This window comes from Trachurus japonicus, chromosome 4 (genome assembly GCF_045865225.1).
Source record: "Trachurus japonicus isolate A0001 chromosome 4, Traja_1.0".
In the NCBI taxonomy this organism is placed as follows: Eukaryota; Metazoa; Chordata; class Actinopteri; order Carangiformes; family Carangidae; genus Trachurus; species Trachurus japonicus.
Window position 1 is genome coordinate 16,070,430 of NC_140910.1, and position 15,454 is coordinate 16,085,883.

The 15,454-nt window shown below is 43.2% G+C and overlaps 1 protein-coding gene across 1 annotated transcript in view; it reads right to left on the bottom strand.

Annotated features, from left to right (window-relative positions):
• Nucleotides 1–1,269: 1,269 nt before the first annotated feature.
• acbd6 (acyl-CoA binding domain containing 6) overlaps nucleotides 1,270–15,454 on the bottom strand; it is a 30,133-nt gene continuing 15,948 nt past the window's right edge. Inside the window, exons 7-8 of the mRNA XM_085774327.1 lie at nucleotides 4,024–4,054; nucleotides 1,270–2,238 (exon numbers count right to left, since the gene is read on the bottom strand). Of these exons, the coding sequence (XP_085630453.1) occupies nucleotides 2,084–2,238; nucleotides 4,024–4,054 (186 nt within the window). The 3' untranslated portion in view covers nucleotides 1,270–2,083. The remainder of the gene's footprint in view (nucleotides 2,239–4,023; nucleotides 4,055–15,454) is intronic.

The window sequence follows — 15,454 nt, forward strand, 5'->3', positions numbered from 1 at the left end:
ATCATATGAAATTATTTTTTTTCTACAGCTTTATTTTGCCATGTTTAACACATTTATTTCCTTGATGTGCTTTTGAGGACGGCCAGTTTTGGATCCTATTTAAGTTTTCCTTTATTTTCATATGTTAAGTATGTATTATTCTTGTCTGCTTGATGGGGGTGTTTCATAAGACTCAGTTTGAATTTCTGTAAAGCACACAAGTACAAATGCTAGTCTATTTCATTAAACGTTATCATGAATAATCAATACATTTGAAACTGAATTAGTTTTAACGGTCCATAAACAAACAATTAATATACTTTGAATTGCAGCAACAAATTCATTTGACTTTTCATATGTGTTTATTGTTAGGCTCATTCCTTGTGGGAGATCATATATAAAGTATATAGAGGGAAGTAAAACTGTGAATGTTATATGTATGATGCATCTCAACTGTTAATTAGAAAATTCCCTCACAGAAATTTTGAGAGCTAAGAGAACTGTTATGGCCGCTGCTGGGTCTGCCATCTCTGTCACCGTGGGAATCAAACCTACGACCTTGAGTTCAGACAGAGGTAATCAGACAGACACATAATTATCTTTGTCTGAGCACTGACATTCAGGTGACGTCATCCTGACTGTGTCTGCAATCACATAAAGTTACCTGTGTGAGAGGTAAGAGTGCACGCCCGCAAGTGTGTGGTTGTGTTTCACAGAGGCTTCAAACAGAAGTATGGGAGATATGGGTCAGAGGCTGATTAACTGCAGAGATATCAGAGGAGAGCCTCATTAATAAATGGGCCTCAGCTGTGGCTCTGCCCTGAGGCTCAGAGGTTGCCACAACGATAGACGGAGCCACGGCTGAAACTGACAGAAAAGTCGAGAAAGAAGACGATTTTCTACCGCGGCGCTGGTCTCACATTTGGGTTTATTCTGACAAAAAGGTATCTCGTATCAGAAAACGAAGCAGACTGTGAGTGTCCAGAGGACTTCCCCAACGTGTTGATGTATTTTTGGTGTTTCTAGAGTAAATATTTTGGAAACCCTTGTGAGTTAACTACATGTGTCCCTTCTGCTTGTCTCAGAAAATCTTTGTATTGGAGTCAATAGGCAGCAGGAATGGATCTGGCTTTACATTTTATTTTAAGTTCTGTATGTTGCCTGGGTCCTCTAAAAGCTGTAAGAGGAGTAGCAAACTGAAATTTGACCAGGACGATGAATAATAATAATAATAATAATAAATCCACAGGATAAAAATAGTGCAGATATCACAAAGTCAAAGGAAGCAGATTTGTTGAAGAATTTAATGATGATATATGTCAAATGATTAGAACATTCCTTTGAACGTAACTCAACTGAATCATAAACAAACCTGCAGTAATGTAAACTGTTGAGAGTTGACCCAGACTAAAAGGCCAGGCTGTCTGCCAGGCCTGGGCAGTAGGAGTGGGTGATATGCAGAAGATCTTCTCTTACACCATACCGTACATGATTTTATATCGCGATAACAATAAATATGGTGATTACAATGGATTTCTTGGAACTTTAAACCATTTATGGATAAAATATGTGGATGGGAATGCCTGTTTTTGGTTCCTCCAGTGACTTAAATACCTGACAAAACCAGATACATCATCACATTGATGCACATTGATTTGCAATATCATCTGCAAAGGTCTTATACAACAAGAGATAATTAAAGGCATAGCTACCTCAGTATAGCAAAGTCTCTACCAGCTGGCAGAGCGCTATTGTCTCACAGTACTCATCACATCACCCACCCCTACTGGGTTGATACAGTCAATATACAGTATTTTAATGGATGAAAACACATGCAGTGCATTTCATTTCATGTGTCTTATCAAATGGGAGGGCTTAATGTTTATACACCCTTAGTTCCAAGAAGCTAAGCCAATGAAATCAAACTCACCACAAGCATTTGGAAACAAAATCAAACAAAACTTCAATCTTGGTCTACTAACTGTTGGGGTCGAACAGAGTCTCTTCGGGGGATGATGGAGGGACGGGGTGAAAGGCTGGGTGAATGAGTGGAGAGGGGGGATGAGGCTCGGACAGGGGCAGTGGGTGGTTAGGTATGGGGGATCTAGCCTTTCGGAGCGGTGTACTGGCGCAGGAGAGAGGAGATGGCGCTGGATTCGGTGACCTCCTCCGGGAGGGAGCCCTCCATGTCTTTGATGGACGGGTCGGCTCCAGCGTTCAGCAGGAGCTCCACGATGTCGGCAAACTCGCAAGCGGACGCTATGGAAAAAAAAGAAACAACGGGAAAGGACAAGTTAAAAGGAGATGAACGACACGGAGAGGAGAAATTAGGAAAGGAATTAATGGCTACAGGAAAATTGGCAGATATTTTAAGCCAAGCTTTCGATACGGCTCTTTGGATGGTCAATCTGATGGTCCACCATGTTGGTCCAAAAACAAACATATCACCCATCTGATGGAGCTCCTTCCAGGCTGTTATGACAGTGTGCACCAAGTTTGCAGCAACGTGTCTCCTCCCTTTCTACATACTGTAGTCCAGTACGTACAGTGCTTCAGTTAATGAAAAGCCCATTTACAGGTCCAGTACTGACACTGGCCTGGACCTGTGGTTCCTCCAAACACTTCATTTCTGCCCCACTGGCAATTTGTGCCCTGCTAAAAGGGTCTTCTCTCTCTCTCTGTATATGGGGAGATAAAGGAGGTGGTGGTGGTGGGGGGGCTTGCACTTTCTTAACCCAGTTAGTGGGTCTCTACGTTCCTGATGCACCTTTCGCCCCTCTGGCACCCCACCCCCCTCCCCCCCTCTCCTCTCTCCCTCTGAGTGCTCTCCTCTGTCGGTGTCACTCGCTCGCTCTTTTTAAAGAGCAGACTCGCCATGCCGCGCCACGATCGCTGATGTCAGCAGCCGCAGTGATTGACAGCCGGGCCTTTTAACCTCTAGCCCAGGGGTGGCTGGCGGGCTGCGTGGCAGGGGTGTGTGCGTGCATGTGTGTGTGTGTGTGTATGATGATACATCGGAATGCATGTGTGTAGCGTGTGCGTGTGTGTGCATATGTTTGATTTGTGTCTATGAATGAATAGTACGAGTTGTGGAGGAGTCGAACCCTACAAGAATCACTTATCTTTCAGCCAAATCAGGCTAACAAAGCTTGGCTTATTTTTCCAGCCACGCTTGCAGTCCTCCTCTTGTTGATCTAAACAGTGTTTTATTTAGCCAGAGTGTGTGTGTGTGTGTGTGGGTGCACGTGGCGGCGGGTGTCTCGCCTGGGCCTTGAGCTGTAAAAAGTGCCTGGCCCTCAGGGGAGCCGTAGAGGAGGAGAACAATTTATGGTGAGCAGTAAACCCTCAATTAATCACTTGCCAGCCACTGTGGCCCTGTGCAAAGAGAGGTGGGAATGAATTTTCATTCTCTGCTATTTGTCTCTTGGAGTTCATCGCTTATGTTTATTAGTCATCTTTTTATGCCTCATCCATGGGGCTTCCTCTGCTGAGTGTGTGTGTGTGGATCTCTGGTAGTGGGTGATGCAACATACCCACTTCAATGCCACCAAGCTGGGGGACAGATGGTGCAGCTATCCACACACACACACACACACACACACACACACATACATGTACACACACACAGAAGCTCAGAGGACGGGGGAACCGCCCCTCAGGGACACGTGTGTTGGGGCATGAGAGGGTCAGGGGAGTCTGAGGACCACTGCTGATTTCCTCTGGGAGGCCGGGCGATTATTACACACACATACACACACACACAGACACACAGGCGCAGAACAGAACAAAACTAGGCACGTGCACACATACATACCAAAGGACACACAAAGACACAACACTCATCAACAGAGAGTAATGAGAGTAACTGGGTTAAAACCAACTGTAGAAAGTAAAGAGGGGGGGAAGAAAGAGTGAGGGGGGAAGAAGGACAAATTTTAAACATACGTGTGGCTGAGGAGTGTTTATAGGAAGAAAGCTGAATATAAATTGTTCTTTTAAAGCCAGTGTATAACATTTTGGACTGAATAAGAGAGGCCTCCTTACCATAATGTAGTGCCGTCTGTCCTTCGTTGTCCTGAAAGAACAATAACAAGTCTTTAACTCAACAGGCCGGTGACTGGGGGAAAAATAAAGTGTTCTGGAGAGTGCAGGCTCTAAGTATAGCATCAGGAATAAAACATATATATGCAAATCACTTTGATCATACTTCCAAGAGTCAACAGGAAAATGTCAGCTGCTGGAATACCAATTACCTCCGACGTGTGAGCTGTGGACAAAGGGTACCATGTTTTCATTGTACCGAAGGGGGATCATGAGATGATGAGATATTGATTTGAGGAACACGTGACCTGCAAATCAAACCTTTCAACTTGCAGGTGAGTTCCAGATCTGATCAAGCTGAAGCTAATAAGACTCAATTCATTGAGGTGAAGAAGCTGCTTCCATGTCTGTAACATGCAACTCAACCTGACGCTCATTCAGTAACTAGACGGTCTCGCTCTAAAAGAACTGGGCTGGTGTTATTTCACATTTTTCCTGTTGTCAACAAATCCTAGAAGAAAAAAAAACACAACAGTGCAGTTTGTTATATTTGTGCAGTTTCAGCAGAAAGGGAAGGAAAGAAAAACCTCCTGTTAATGACTCTGTAGTGTTCATGCTTTTTCCAAATAGACTAACTTAACTCAAGACTGCATCCTTACAGTTCAGCTCTGATGGATTAATCATCTTTCTTTGTTAATGACCAGAAAAAGGAAATTTGATACAATTTTGAATTAAGAACAATGAGCACAGTAGGAATTAAAAAGAGATTTGGTGCCACAAGATAGAGGACGGAGGAGCTGTCAGAAAGAATACTGTATTTCAAGAGTTATAAAATTGTGATTAATCAACATATGTAGACGCTAGGCCTCTAGATGTCTGAGGCCCCAGGTTTAATTGTGTTAATATATTCTTTTTTATAATAAAAAACTTTTATGTCGTTGTTTTTATTGTGGTATCTTAAAAATTGATGCCATAAATTGTTTTATTTTGCCATTTCATCTCCTTTATAAACTTCTTTAAATTAGTCGGCAATGGAGGCTTTGTGACCATGACGTGCAACAGCTCAGGGACAATAGAGAGAGGACCAGAAAATCTCTTGCGTGCACGTATGAGTGAGTATATGTGCATGTGCACATGCACGTTTGTCCTTTGAACCGTAAAAATCATACTTGGGGTCAAGGTGTCAGTGGTAAAGATATAACTCTTGTCAGAACTGTTGGATTGGAGACAGGGACAGGGCAAATGTGTGTGTGTGTGTGTGTGTGACTGCACAGGTATAATAAGACACAATATATGACAGGCATCATCAACAGGAGATTCACTTCTTAATCACTGCTCAGACCTGCCTTTGCGCCTCATAATGATGATAAATGGTCAAACTGTTGCCTCCACTCTACGAACAAGAGCAGCTGTTCAGCCAACTACAACGGCTTCAGATGTTCGGAGGCAGATTAAAAGCCAGCAGGCTCACTGACATTTGCTTCCATGCTGTAAAATGTCACCGAGGTGGAAATACTTCTAAATTACTGAAACTGTTATGGTGAAATTAATCATTAGTCTTTCCACCTTTGCCCTTATAAGAGCAGATCCTCTTGTGCACCTTCCTGTTGTGGTTACTTCCATGTCCTTCCTGTACTTTTAACCAATCCTTCCTCCCCTGTTTCATCTGACCTCCAAAGAACACCTCCCTCATCTCCCTCCTTTCATTACCACATCCACCTTTTCCCGCTCTCTTTCCCGTTCAGTCTTCTCTTCAATCTTGATCCCTTTTTCCTTTTCAATCCCTCCTTCTCGTTCCCCTCTCCTCCTGCGTCTCTTTTTTTCCCGTCTTCCCTCTCTGGCTGGGCCCAGCGCATAGTGATCCTATTGTTGTGTTTCTCTCTCTCTTTCTCTCAGGGGCAGCACTTCAGGGACCTGCTGATTGGATTAGAGCTTTCTATTCCCTCTGGATGGATCACAGAGCACAGATGCAAATCGCCACCAGCGTGGACAACAATGCTGTCTGTCTGCGAGTCGAATCGCAACCTGTGATGTACTGCGGACACTGTGTCTGTCTCTCGCAATGATGTAGAGCCTAGAGAAGAGCTGGCACAACTGAACCAAATTTAAATAGAACTGCTGAGGGGTGAAAAATTTCATCCTGGCGTTTCCCGTAAAATAAAAAGGGGAATTCTCCAAGGAGGAAAAAATATATTCAACTAATTTTCTCTTTGTTTTACTGCATAAAACACAAATACACAAACACACTTGGCACAATGGGACGGTGACAGATGTTTATAGCCGGGGCCAAGTGAAGACCTTGATGCACGTAAATACATACAGTTATAATTAAAGTGTAAGGGGTTTAAGCCCTAATCTGCAACGAGCGTTAATCTGCAGTTAGCTGCTCAACAAGCGCACACCCGCACTTGCACAAAAGCAAGAATGAGCGACCCATAATGCACCAGCAATAGAAGATAGCACAAGTATCTTTCTATTACTTTACATTACATTGAAAATAAAGCGGCAACTTTTTTGATGGCTAGTTTAACATTTTTGTATTTTGAAGATTTTTCTTTTGTTTCTCTCTTATTTCACATCACTGTGGAGTACATTTTAGCTTTTTAAAAAAATGATGTCTGAATAAGTCGGCTCACCCGTGACTGATATTTTCACAATTACCTACAATACTGTAAGTGAAAAAGAATTTCAGACATACAAGTCTCGTTGCCTGTTCATGTGGATGTCTGCGAGGATGCTGGTGCATGAGTGTGTGCAGCCTACATGCTTCTTGCATGTTCATGTGAGGGGTCAGCGGCCTGTCCTCTCAGCGTTCCCTAATGCCCCTGGATCCAGGACGCAGGCTTGATGGAATCACAGGAAATTGGATTGTCTTCCATTTGCTTTGGAAGCAGCCTGGAAGAGACACTCCTCCCTCCCCAGCTCCGACCCCCCCCCCCCGTACCTGAAGTTAGCTACCGTAGCCCCCCCCCCCCCACCTCCCTGGTGCACCCCTGTTTCCATCCCATTACCGAAGCATGTCGCACTGAAACCCCCTGCTTTTACATGTCATCCAAAGTTTCCCCTTGCGGTGCAGAAATGCTGGGCTGGATGTCAGCAGAGTGCTCAATAAAGCAGCTGCTTGCACAATACCAGCAGCAGCAGATCCAGCACAGTGTAGTGTATCACCCTAATGGGGTGGAGCAATATGCTTAGGAGCAGCATGGATAGGGATTGATCTATTAGTACTATTGCAGTTTTGCTGAATTTAACTCACACCGATCTATCATTTCTATCACACAAATGATGTGAAGCAAGATGGATGAAAGAGAATGAAAGGCGAATCCCGGATCTATAGAAAGAAATGGCAAACAGTCTTATTTCTGGTGTCTTTACAGATCTAAATAATACTGTAACAAGTCCAAAGAGAGAAAGAAACATCACAGACTAAATGTTGGTGTGTGGACGCGTCTGTGCAAAGATACATTACACATTTCCACTCAGATGACCCTGTAGTAATTCTGAAGTAAGAGTTCAAGATTGTCCAGATGACTCAAAGTCAGACTGAGGCCCAAGCAGGAGCAAATAAAAAGCTTGTCTGTGGCTCTGTTTTTCTACACAAAGGGACTGTCACAGATGTTGTGCTCATTTCTGGGGAGTGGTTCAACCCGTTTTCTCTGTCAGTCCGCCCCCACAGATCTCGGACACTGGGACCATCATACTCCAACATTAAAACAAGATCCGTTTATACCAGCTTTAAGAGGAGGCATCAAGGGCACATCAGAGGCAGAAACTCAACTCAGTCAGGGACACAAATAGGACACAGAGGTCTCCTGAGTCTGTGTCCACTTGAAACTAGGTTTCAATCTGTCTGTGTTTCATTCTGTTTGTCTGTGGCCGAGCCAGAGGGGAGATTGTGGGTAAAGGTTAAAGGTCTAAATCCACTACCAGCTGTGGAGTCTGCAACAGAGAGCAAGTGTTTATAGGACAGTATTACTCTGTAGAAGCTTTCATGTTTGCATACTAAGCCAATCCAAATGCCAACAGGGCTCAGTATATGGTGTGTCCTCTAGAAGCCGTTTTGCAAAACATTTTTTTCTTTACTACAGCTAAACACGTCTTTTGTTTGTTTGTTTTTTGTGTTTTAAAGAAGACGGATTTGCTTCTTCTTCGTGCTATCTTTTACATATCTACTATAAAAATTGTGACATTCTCAAGGAATTTACCATTATTGATTCATTATGACAATTATTTTGAATAATTAACTTACAGTATGTGAACAAACATGACCTTAGCTGGGATGACTGGCAGCTTTGCTAAGCTAAGTGCTTTAAACTGCAGTTCCTCCAATGGCCACAGGAAAACTGACTAAGGTGAAGGGCCTGTGAAGACGAGTCATGTTTGAAGATGTGGTTGTATCTTTCTGTTAAAACAGTTCCTATCAGCGCTGTGCAAACACACTCTTAAAAAGGCAAAACACGTTTGTTTTACCTGACACACACCATCGTATCTACTTCTTTGCCCCCGTCACGTCCTCTCTTCCTGCACCTCGCCACTTCTACTACCTCATTCTTTAACTTCTCCATTTCTCAGTCAGCTTTTTTTATTCCTCATCTTTCCGCTGCACTAAACTTTCTTTGGGTTTTTCTTCCTCTCTTCCTTTCCCCGCCTTCCCCTTTTCTCCCCCCTACTGTCCCTGACAGCAACATTAAACAAGTAGGGATAAATGGACAAGCAATTATGATTTATGATCAATGCATGCAGCAGCTGCTGACTTTTATAATGACAGTAGTTGGGGGAGGGGGAGAGGCAGAGAGGGAGAGACAGGGTGTATGTGTGTGTGTGTGTGTGTGTGTGTGTGTGTGTGTGCGTATGTGAGTGCGCAAATCAGTCTCAAGGGTGTGTGTTGGGAAGATGAGGGGTGAATCGATAGGCAACTGGGATCATTGGTATGCAGATTCCAGTGGATAGCATTATGATGAGCAGGTGCCATCAATCAGGAAGCAGGGCACAGATTTGAGCAAGATGGAGGAGAAGAAGACCGTCTTTCAGCGGCTCCCATATCTGTAACCAAAGCAGCTACGGCCACACCTCACACCAGACTTTACACACAACTTTTAAGTTCCATACTCCAGGTCTTTTACTTCTAGACCTCTAATTATTGATCACACACACTTTACTTTCTTTTTTTTTTTTTTTAGCCTTTTTGAAAGTTGTAACACACTTCATTTAAATCCCTGCGCTCACAGACGCTGTGTTCGAGAGCATCCTGCAGTTTTATGGTACCACTATCTGGAACCTACAAGGGAACAAGCTGAGAGTCGACTGGACTAATAATAAAACCTGAACCGTAGAAATACTGATTCTGATTATCCTGGTGAAAAAGTAACTGATAAACAAGAGAACTGAGTGGCAGGTTTTGAAGGTATAGGCCTTTTGCACTTGAGTTTTCCTTATATTTGCCCACTGGTGTTTTCATTAAGCTGCCCTGCTCTCATGGCTTTCCCAGTATGGCCCAGCCTGCCTACCAGAGCTGCCTTCATAGGCTCGTCCTTGACCGAACAATCCCCGTTTATCCCATATTCCATGTTGTAAACTGTTTTCTTGTCTGTGCACAACATCTATTGCACGTCGTCTGCCCGTCCTGGGTGAGGTACAGAATTTATCCTCAGTCGATGTGAGGGTCTAAGGGCAGAGGATGTTGTTATGATGCTATGTAAAGCCCTTTGAGACAAACTGTTTGTAAAAGTGGGCTATACAAATAAACTTGCCTTGCCTATGGTCCTGGTCCCCCCTCCCCCCTCCCACCCTCCCTCCCTTTCCCATTGTTAAAAGGATCTAGCGGCCGGGGCCAGCACTAATTGAATCTGGGTCTCCTCTGTGAGCAGGGAGAGGTAACCTTGCCACTCAGCGTGTGAGCACTGCCACCCACGGTCAAATTAGCCTGACGCCAAACCCACTGCCCTTCACACCTCCTGGGAGTGTCCTTCAGATGCCCCGGTGATTCCCCTCTTTCCCCTCCATACCTATCTGAACACCACGGTTTGGAAGGAGGGGTTTAAGGTACCAGAGCTGACAGGGGTCCTGGAAGATGCCAGGGATTATAGATATTTATTGTGTCGGTTCTTGCTGAGTTGGAGGAGGCCCAGAAGTGTAGTACACCTTAAATGTCATCCATCCTAACACACAGCCTACAGGTTGGGGGCAACGGTAACATGGGCATCTAAAGCCACAGCCAGTCTCAGTGTGAATGTGATTCTGAAAGGCTGAATATTCTTTTATCCAGGATACTCTGATATCCTCGCTTTCTCTGTTACATCCTGGCGAATCTTGCTTTTCCCTCCCAGCCTCCTTGTTTCTCTAAACCGCCATCTTTTACCCTGTTTGCTTCACGCACGTCTTCCTCCCCTCCACACTTCCCTCCCCTTCCCATGCTGCCGAGCTTGCTTGTTCCCGTGGGACACCTTAGCCTCCATTAAAGCCATCAGAGAGGAGGATAAGGTTGAGACTGAGAATTAACATCGCCAGAGGCCCCGTCTGTCCTCCCATGGCTCATCGATGATGTTTAAAAAGAAATATATGAAATAAATAAATACATAAAAGAGTGTAATATGAAAATCAATGGCCAGGCAGCAGGCGCTGCAGCTGAGGCATTTGGAGTGAGGGACTCATAAAGCTGAGTACTGCGGGAGACTGATGGAAGGCAAAACACTTACTTTGTTTATTCTCTCTCCTCACCCCCGTCCCCTCCCCTCACTGTCTGTATCCAGCTCTCACTCTCTTACTCTACCCTTCCTACCCCCGACCCCCATATCCACCCCCCACCCCCCCTCTGTCTGAAACGGTCGAGGACAGCTTTAATGCTCCTGACAATTTATGTGGACGGTTAAGAACGATGGAAATCAAATAGTTGAGTGTAGGCAAGGCCCAGTGAGTGGCCAATAAGAAAGAAACAACAGCTGATGATGGCAAAGAGGACTGTTACCTGCTGGAATGGCTCTTTAGGCTGCACTATTACTGTCAACTTGCTGGCCCTTTTCTGAGTGCTCATATTATAGATTCATAACTGTATCTGTGTCCGATAGGCCCTTTTAACACGGCACGGCAACAGCTCTCATTTCATCGAGTCCAGCTAATGTGCAGCAAGTACTAAATATGAATCCTATAAGAGCTGCTTACACCGCGCCTTGTAAAATGCCAAGTGCTGTGTGGTGTGTGGTGTCTATGTTGCCTTATGTGTGTGTGTATTATACTTCACCAAGGTGTGTGTTAAGATTAGATCAGAAACGTTAAGTCGATTTATCAGTTAACAGAATTAACAGGCAACTCTTGTCTTTACAAAGATAAATCATTAATCATTTGAGTCAAATATTTGCTTGATGCATCTTCTCCACTGAGAGAATTTGCTGCTTTTATCTCTTTTATAACATTGTTAAGTGAGTATCTTTTGGTTTTGGACTGTTGGTTGGACAAAACCCAAGGGGAAAGTGGGATGGGCATTTTTCAAAACTTTTAAAAGGCCTCTATCCATTCAACAAGTGCTCATCTCCCAAAAGAAAATATTAAACATCACAAAATGTCATAAGAGACATTACTCTCCTCTACATCATCAGCTGCACATACAGTTACACTACTATGCCATATGAAAATGCAGGAGCAATGAGTAATGCTTGTGCTGTCACTGGACCCATTACAGAGGAAGTGAAGGATGTCTTCCTTAAATATCTGTATTAGTGTGTGTACTCAGCTGTGAGTGAGTTTCGGAGTCCGGTATAAATCTGCACAGACATGAGTGTGTGGGAAGTTGGCACCTTTCTCATGCTGCAGGATGTGGATGGAAGGAAACATGCATTCACCCATTTACTCTGCCTTAAATAACCGTGCTTGTGTCTTCTCTGCAAGTGTCTGCAGGTGGCCAGTCTGGTTTAGGGCTGCAACTAACGATTATTTTCATTAACGATTAATCTGTTGATTATGTAAACGATTAATCGATTAGTTGTTTGGTCAATAAAATGTTAAAAAATGTTGAAAAATATCAATCAGTGTTTCTCAAACCACAAGATGATGTCCTCATATGTCTTGTTTTGTCCACAAACCAAAGAGATAATCAGTTTATTGTCATATAAGAACAAAGAAACCAGAAATATTCACATTTAAGAAGCTGAAATCAGAAAATTTGGACTTTATTTTCTTGAAAAACTACTCAAACCGATTATTCGATTATCAGAATAGTTGACGATTAATTTAATAATCGATTATTGTTCGATTAATCAATTAGTTGTTGCAGCTCTAGTCTGGTTACATTGTATTTGTCAATTTACATTATAGTGTCAATAGAAATTGTGACTATTGGAAAAAAAGCAGTTTAAAAAGCAGAGAAAGAAAAAATAACCAGCATTTTGTACTATGAATGAAATATCTGAAGACCACGGATGAAACAAAATCATATCAAAAGATCTTAATGCAGTCCTACTGACTGATTTACAACGTTGCCAACAATGGGCGACAGTAGAACAACCGGGTGTGAACAGGACGCATACAACACTACAAACGAAGGAGAACAACCACTGACAGTAGTCAGATTTATATTATCACTATGCACTGTATATCAGCACAGCATATCACGCAATTTTACAATAATCTTGTGTCTTTGTTTACTTTGTCCTATTTCTCCCTCTATCTTATTTATTCTCCGTTTCAGTCTTTGAATTCACAATATATTCCTTCTTCTTACTTTCCCACCTCGCTGCATTTTCTTCCTTAAAGACCCATGTATTCTGGGGGTAGGTTGCACAATTACACACACGCGCGCACGCACGCAGATAAACACGCGTACACACATGCGCACACACAATTATGACAAATCTTGCTGAATATTTGTTATGACTGGGCTGACTGAGCCATTAGTTATAGGAGGCAGTGCTGGGAAAGGGGAGGGATACAAACGTGTAATAATGCCTCCACCATAGAATTTCAATCAGCCACCATGGTGTGTGTGTGTGTGTTTACCGTTTTGATCACACAAGTAGTTGACACCACAGTAGAGGACAAAGATGAGAGGGTTCAGTGTTCTTTGTTTGCACCAACAGCAGCTTCTCTGCAAAAAGCTCAAAACGTCGACAGTAAAGACGCATCACATCCACAAAATGTGATTTTTGCTGAATGTTGCTGTTTCAATATGAAATGTAATAAATATTGGTACTGGTTTTTACTATGCCTTTTCATGAAAAATGTACATGAACAGATGCTTATGTTTACGATTTGTTCAGTTTGATTAAAATGGAATATTTTCTCTGACGGGCTTCTTGATTTGTGAGCTGGTGATTTGGCACGAGCTGTCCAAAACACTTTTTCTTTTGAGAGAAATCTGGAGCTCTTTGCTATTTGGTAAATTGCAGCAGTTCCTATTTGCAAGAGAGTCTGACTTTTTAGATTTTCACCATTAATTCGATATGTCTGCACATCTGCGTTACGTTATGGAAGATTCAAGGAATAGCAAGAGACAATGGTTTCCATTAAGAGCTGTACAAAATTGTCAGTGACTCTATTACCCTAAAAAAGGCCATTCAATGCTGATAAAAGAGCTGAAACCTTTGGTCTAATCACGGAATATACTCTAATGATAGAAAATGAATCTGGAACATTTTTAGAGCTGATTCATAGTTTCAGTCATTCATCAAATCAAATGCCAAATATTCTTCCACCTCTGTTTCTTTTGGACCCTTGGGTTTTAGGCCATTCAACAAAATCAGCAATGAAAACAGCTTTTTTTTTTTTTTTTGCCAACTTCTGATGCCTAATAGTTATAGACCAACCATTAATTATTAATATTAATAGTATTAATAAAACCATTAATAGCATAACACATAGATTAACTGCTAATGAAAATAATCATTAGCTGTAGCTGTAACTGCAAAGCAATGCCTTTGATTGTTTGAGACAAAAAGTCATAACAATCTGATCAGAAATAGGTTTTTATACTTGGATGCTTTACACTTAACGCACCACATATTTTCATTCTGTGCTGCATTGTCTTGTTATCAGCTTTCGTGCTGATGCTGAGATATCTACATCGTCATTATGACTTGTTATGTCAGCCGGCCTCACTTCTGGAGAACATCCCTTTGTTTCCTATCATTTGTCCCAACTTCATCACCGACAGCACATACAGATCAGTCTATTTCAAGTTTTGCGTGCAGTCATGAATTCACTGTTTGCCTCCCTTATACAGATAAATCAACAGTCCAAGTCCACCCACACTGCTCGCATCAATATCAAATCAATGGGCGCATATCCGAGGAGAGACGATGCCTTCACACATCAGCCAGACACTCTGACTTTGTCCTGAACACAAACTGCCCAGATACCGCTGCAGGTTCCTCATGCAGACCATGTGTACAGGACTTGTTGTGTGCTCTCTAGCCACCAATTGTAGGCCGCCCAGTCAGATATTTATTACTATTGATCTAGCTGGTCCTGGCTGGAGACTTTTGTTCTGCTACTCGAGGCTCTGACCTCAATTAAGTTATGAATTTCTATCTGATAGACTGGGAGCGCTTGGGGCCTGCCGTGGCCGTGCTACCACGCTGGATTAATTAGAATTAGCGGTGCTGCGAGTCGCCCTCCCCGCCTCATGGATCATGTTGTTTTAATACCAAGTAGAGGCGGAGAAGGCGGGGAAGGATAGAGCGAAGGGGACGGGAGCTTGGGGGGAGGGGAGAGTGATGAGGAGAGGGGAAAAAGAGAGAGACACAGATAGAAAAGCAACAAAAAAAAAGGAATGAGTCTAGTAAAAGCATGTGAGACGCAGCCATGTGCTTCAAACCTGTGCTGCCTCGTCCTCTAATCACCTGCTGTTACTTTAAGCCTTACCGATGTTTCCTTCCTGCCATTGTGTTTTGTGTTGTGCTAACCTGCATCTCACCTGTCCCTCCTCTTTGTCAGCCTAATCCCACCACCGTCACTTACCCTCTGAGTAATTGCTCTAAGTCACACATTGTGTACATCGACTATGGGCCGTTCCTGACCTTTGTTGTAGTCTGAGAAACACCTCTGAACCAAAGCCGGTGTGTTTTTCTGACTCTAGTTCCCACAAATGGGTACAAATGCATTTCCATGGCAACCTGAGAGCTTGTTGGGAGGGTCAGAGGAAGGTTTGGGATTTCCACCTGAAAAACAAAAGTTGTGTGTGTGTGTGTGTGTGTGGGATGGGGCTTAGCTGTGGGTTTGGGATTACAGCGTCTGGACAGGGAATGACCACAGGGAGAGCAGACACACACAATCACACACACACACGTCTAGACCCCTGACATGACACTGACTGCAGCCTCTGGTCATTTATTTGTCACATAACTTCACCACATTCCTGAGATTTTACCCATTTCCTAATGATCCATCTTCAGTTTCAGTGATTACTCTTTCAGAAGTTAACAACAGAAAGAGACAGGAGAAGTTG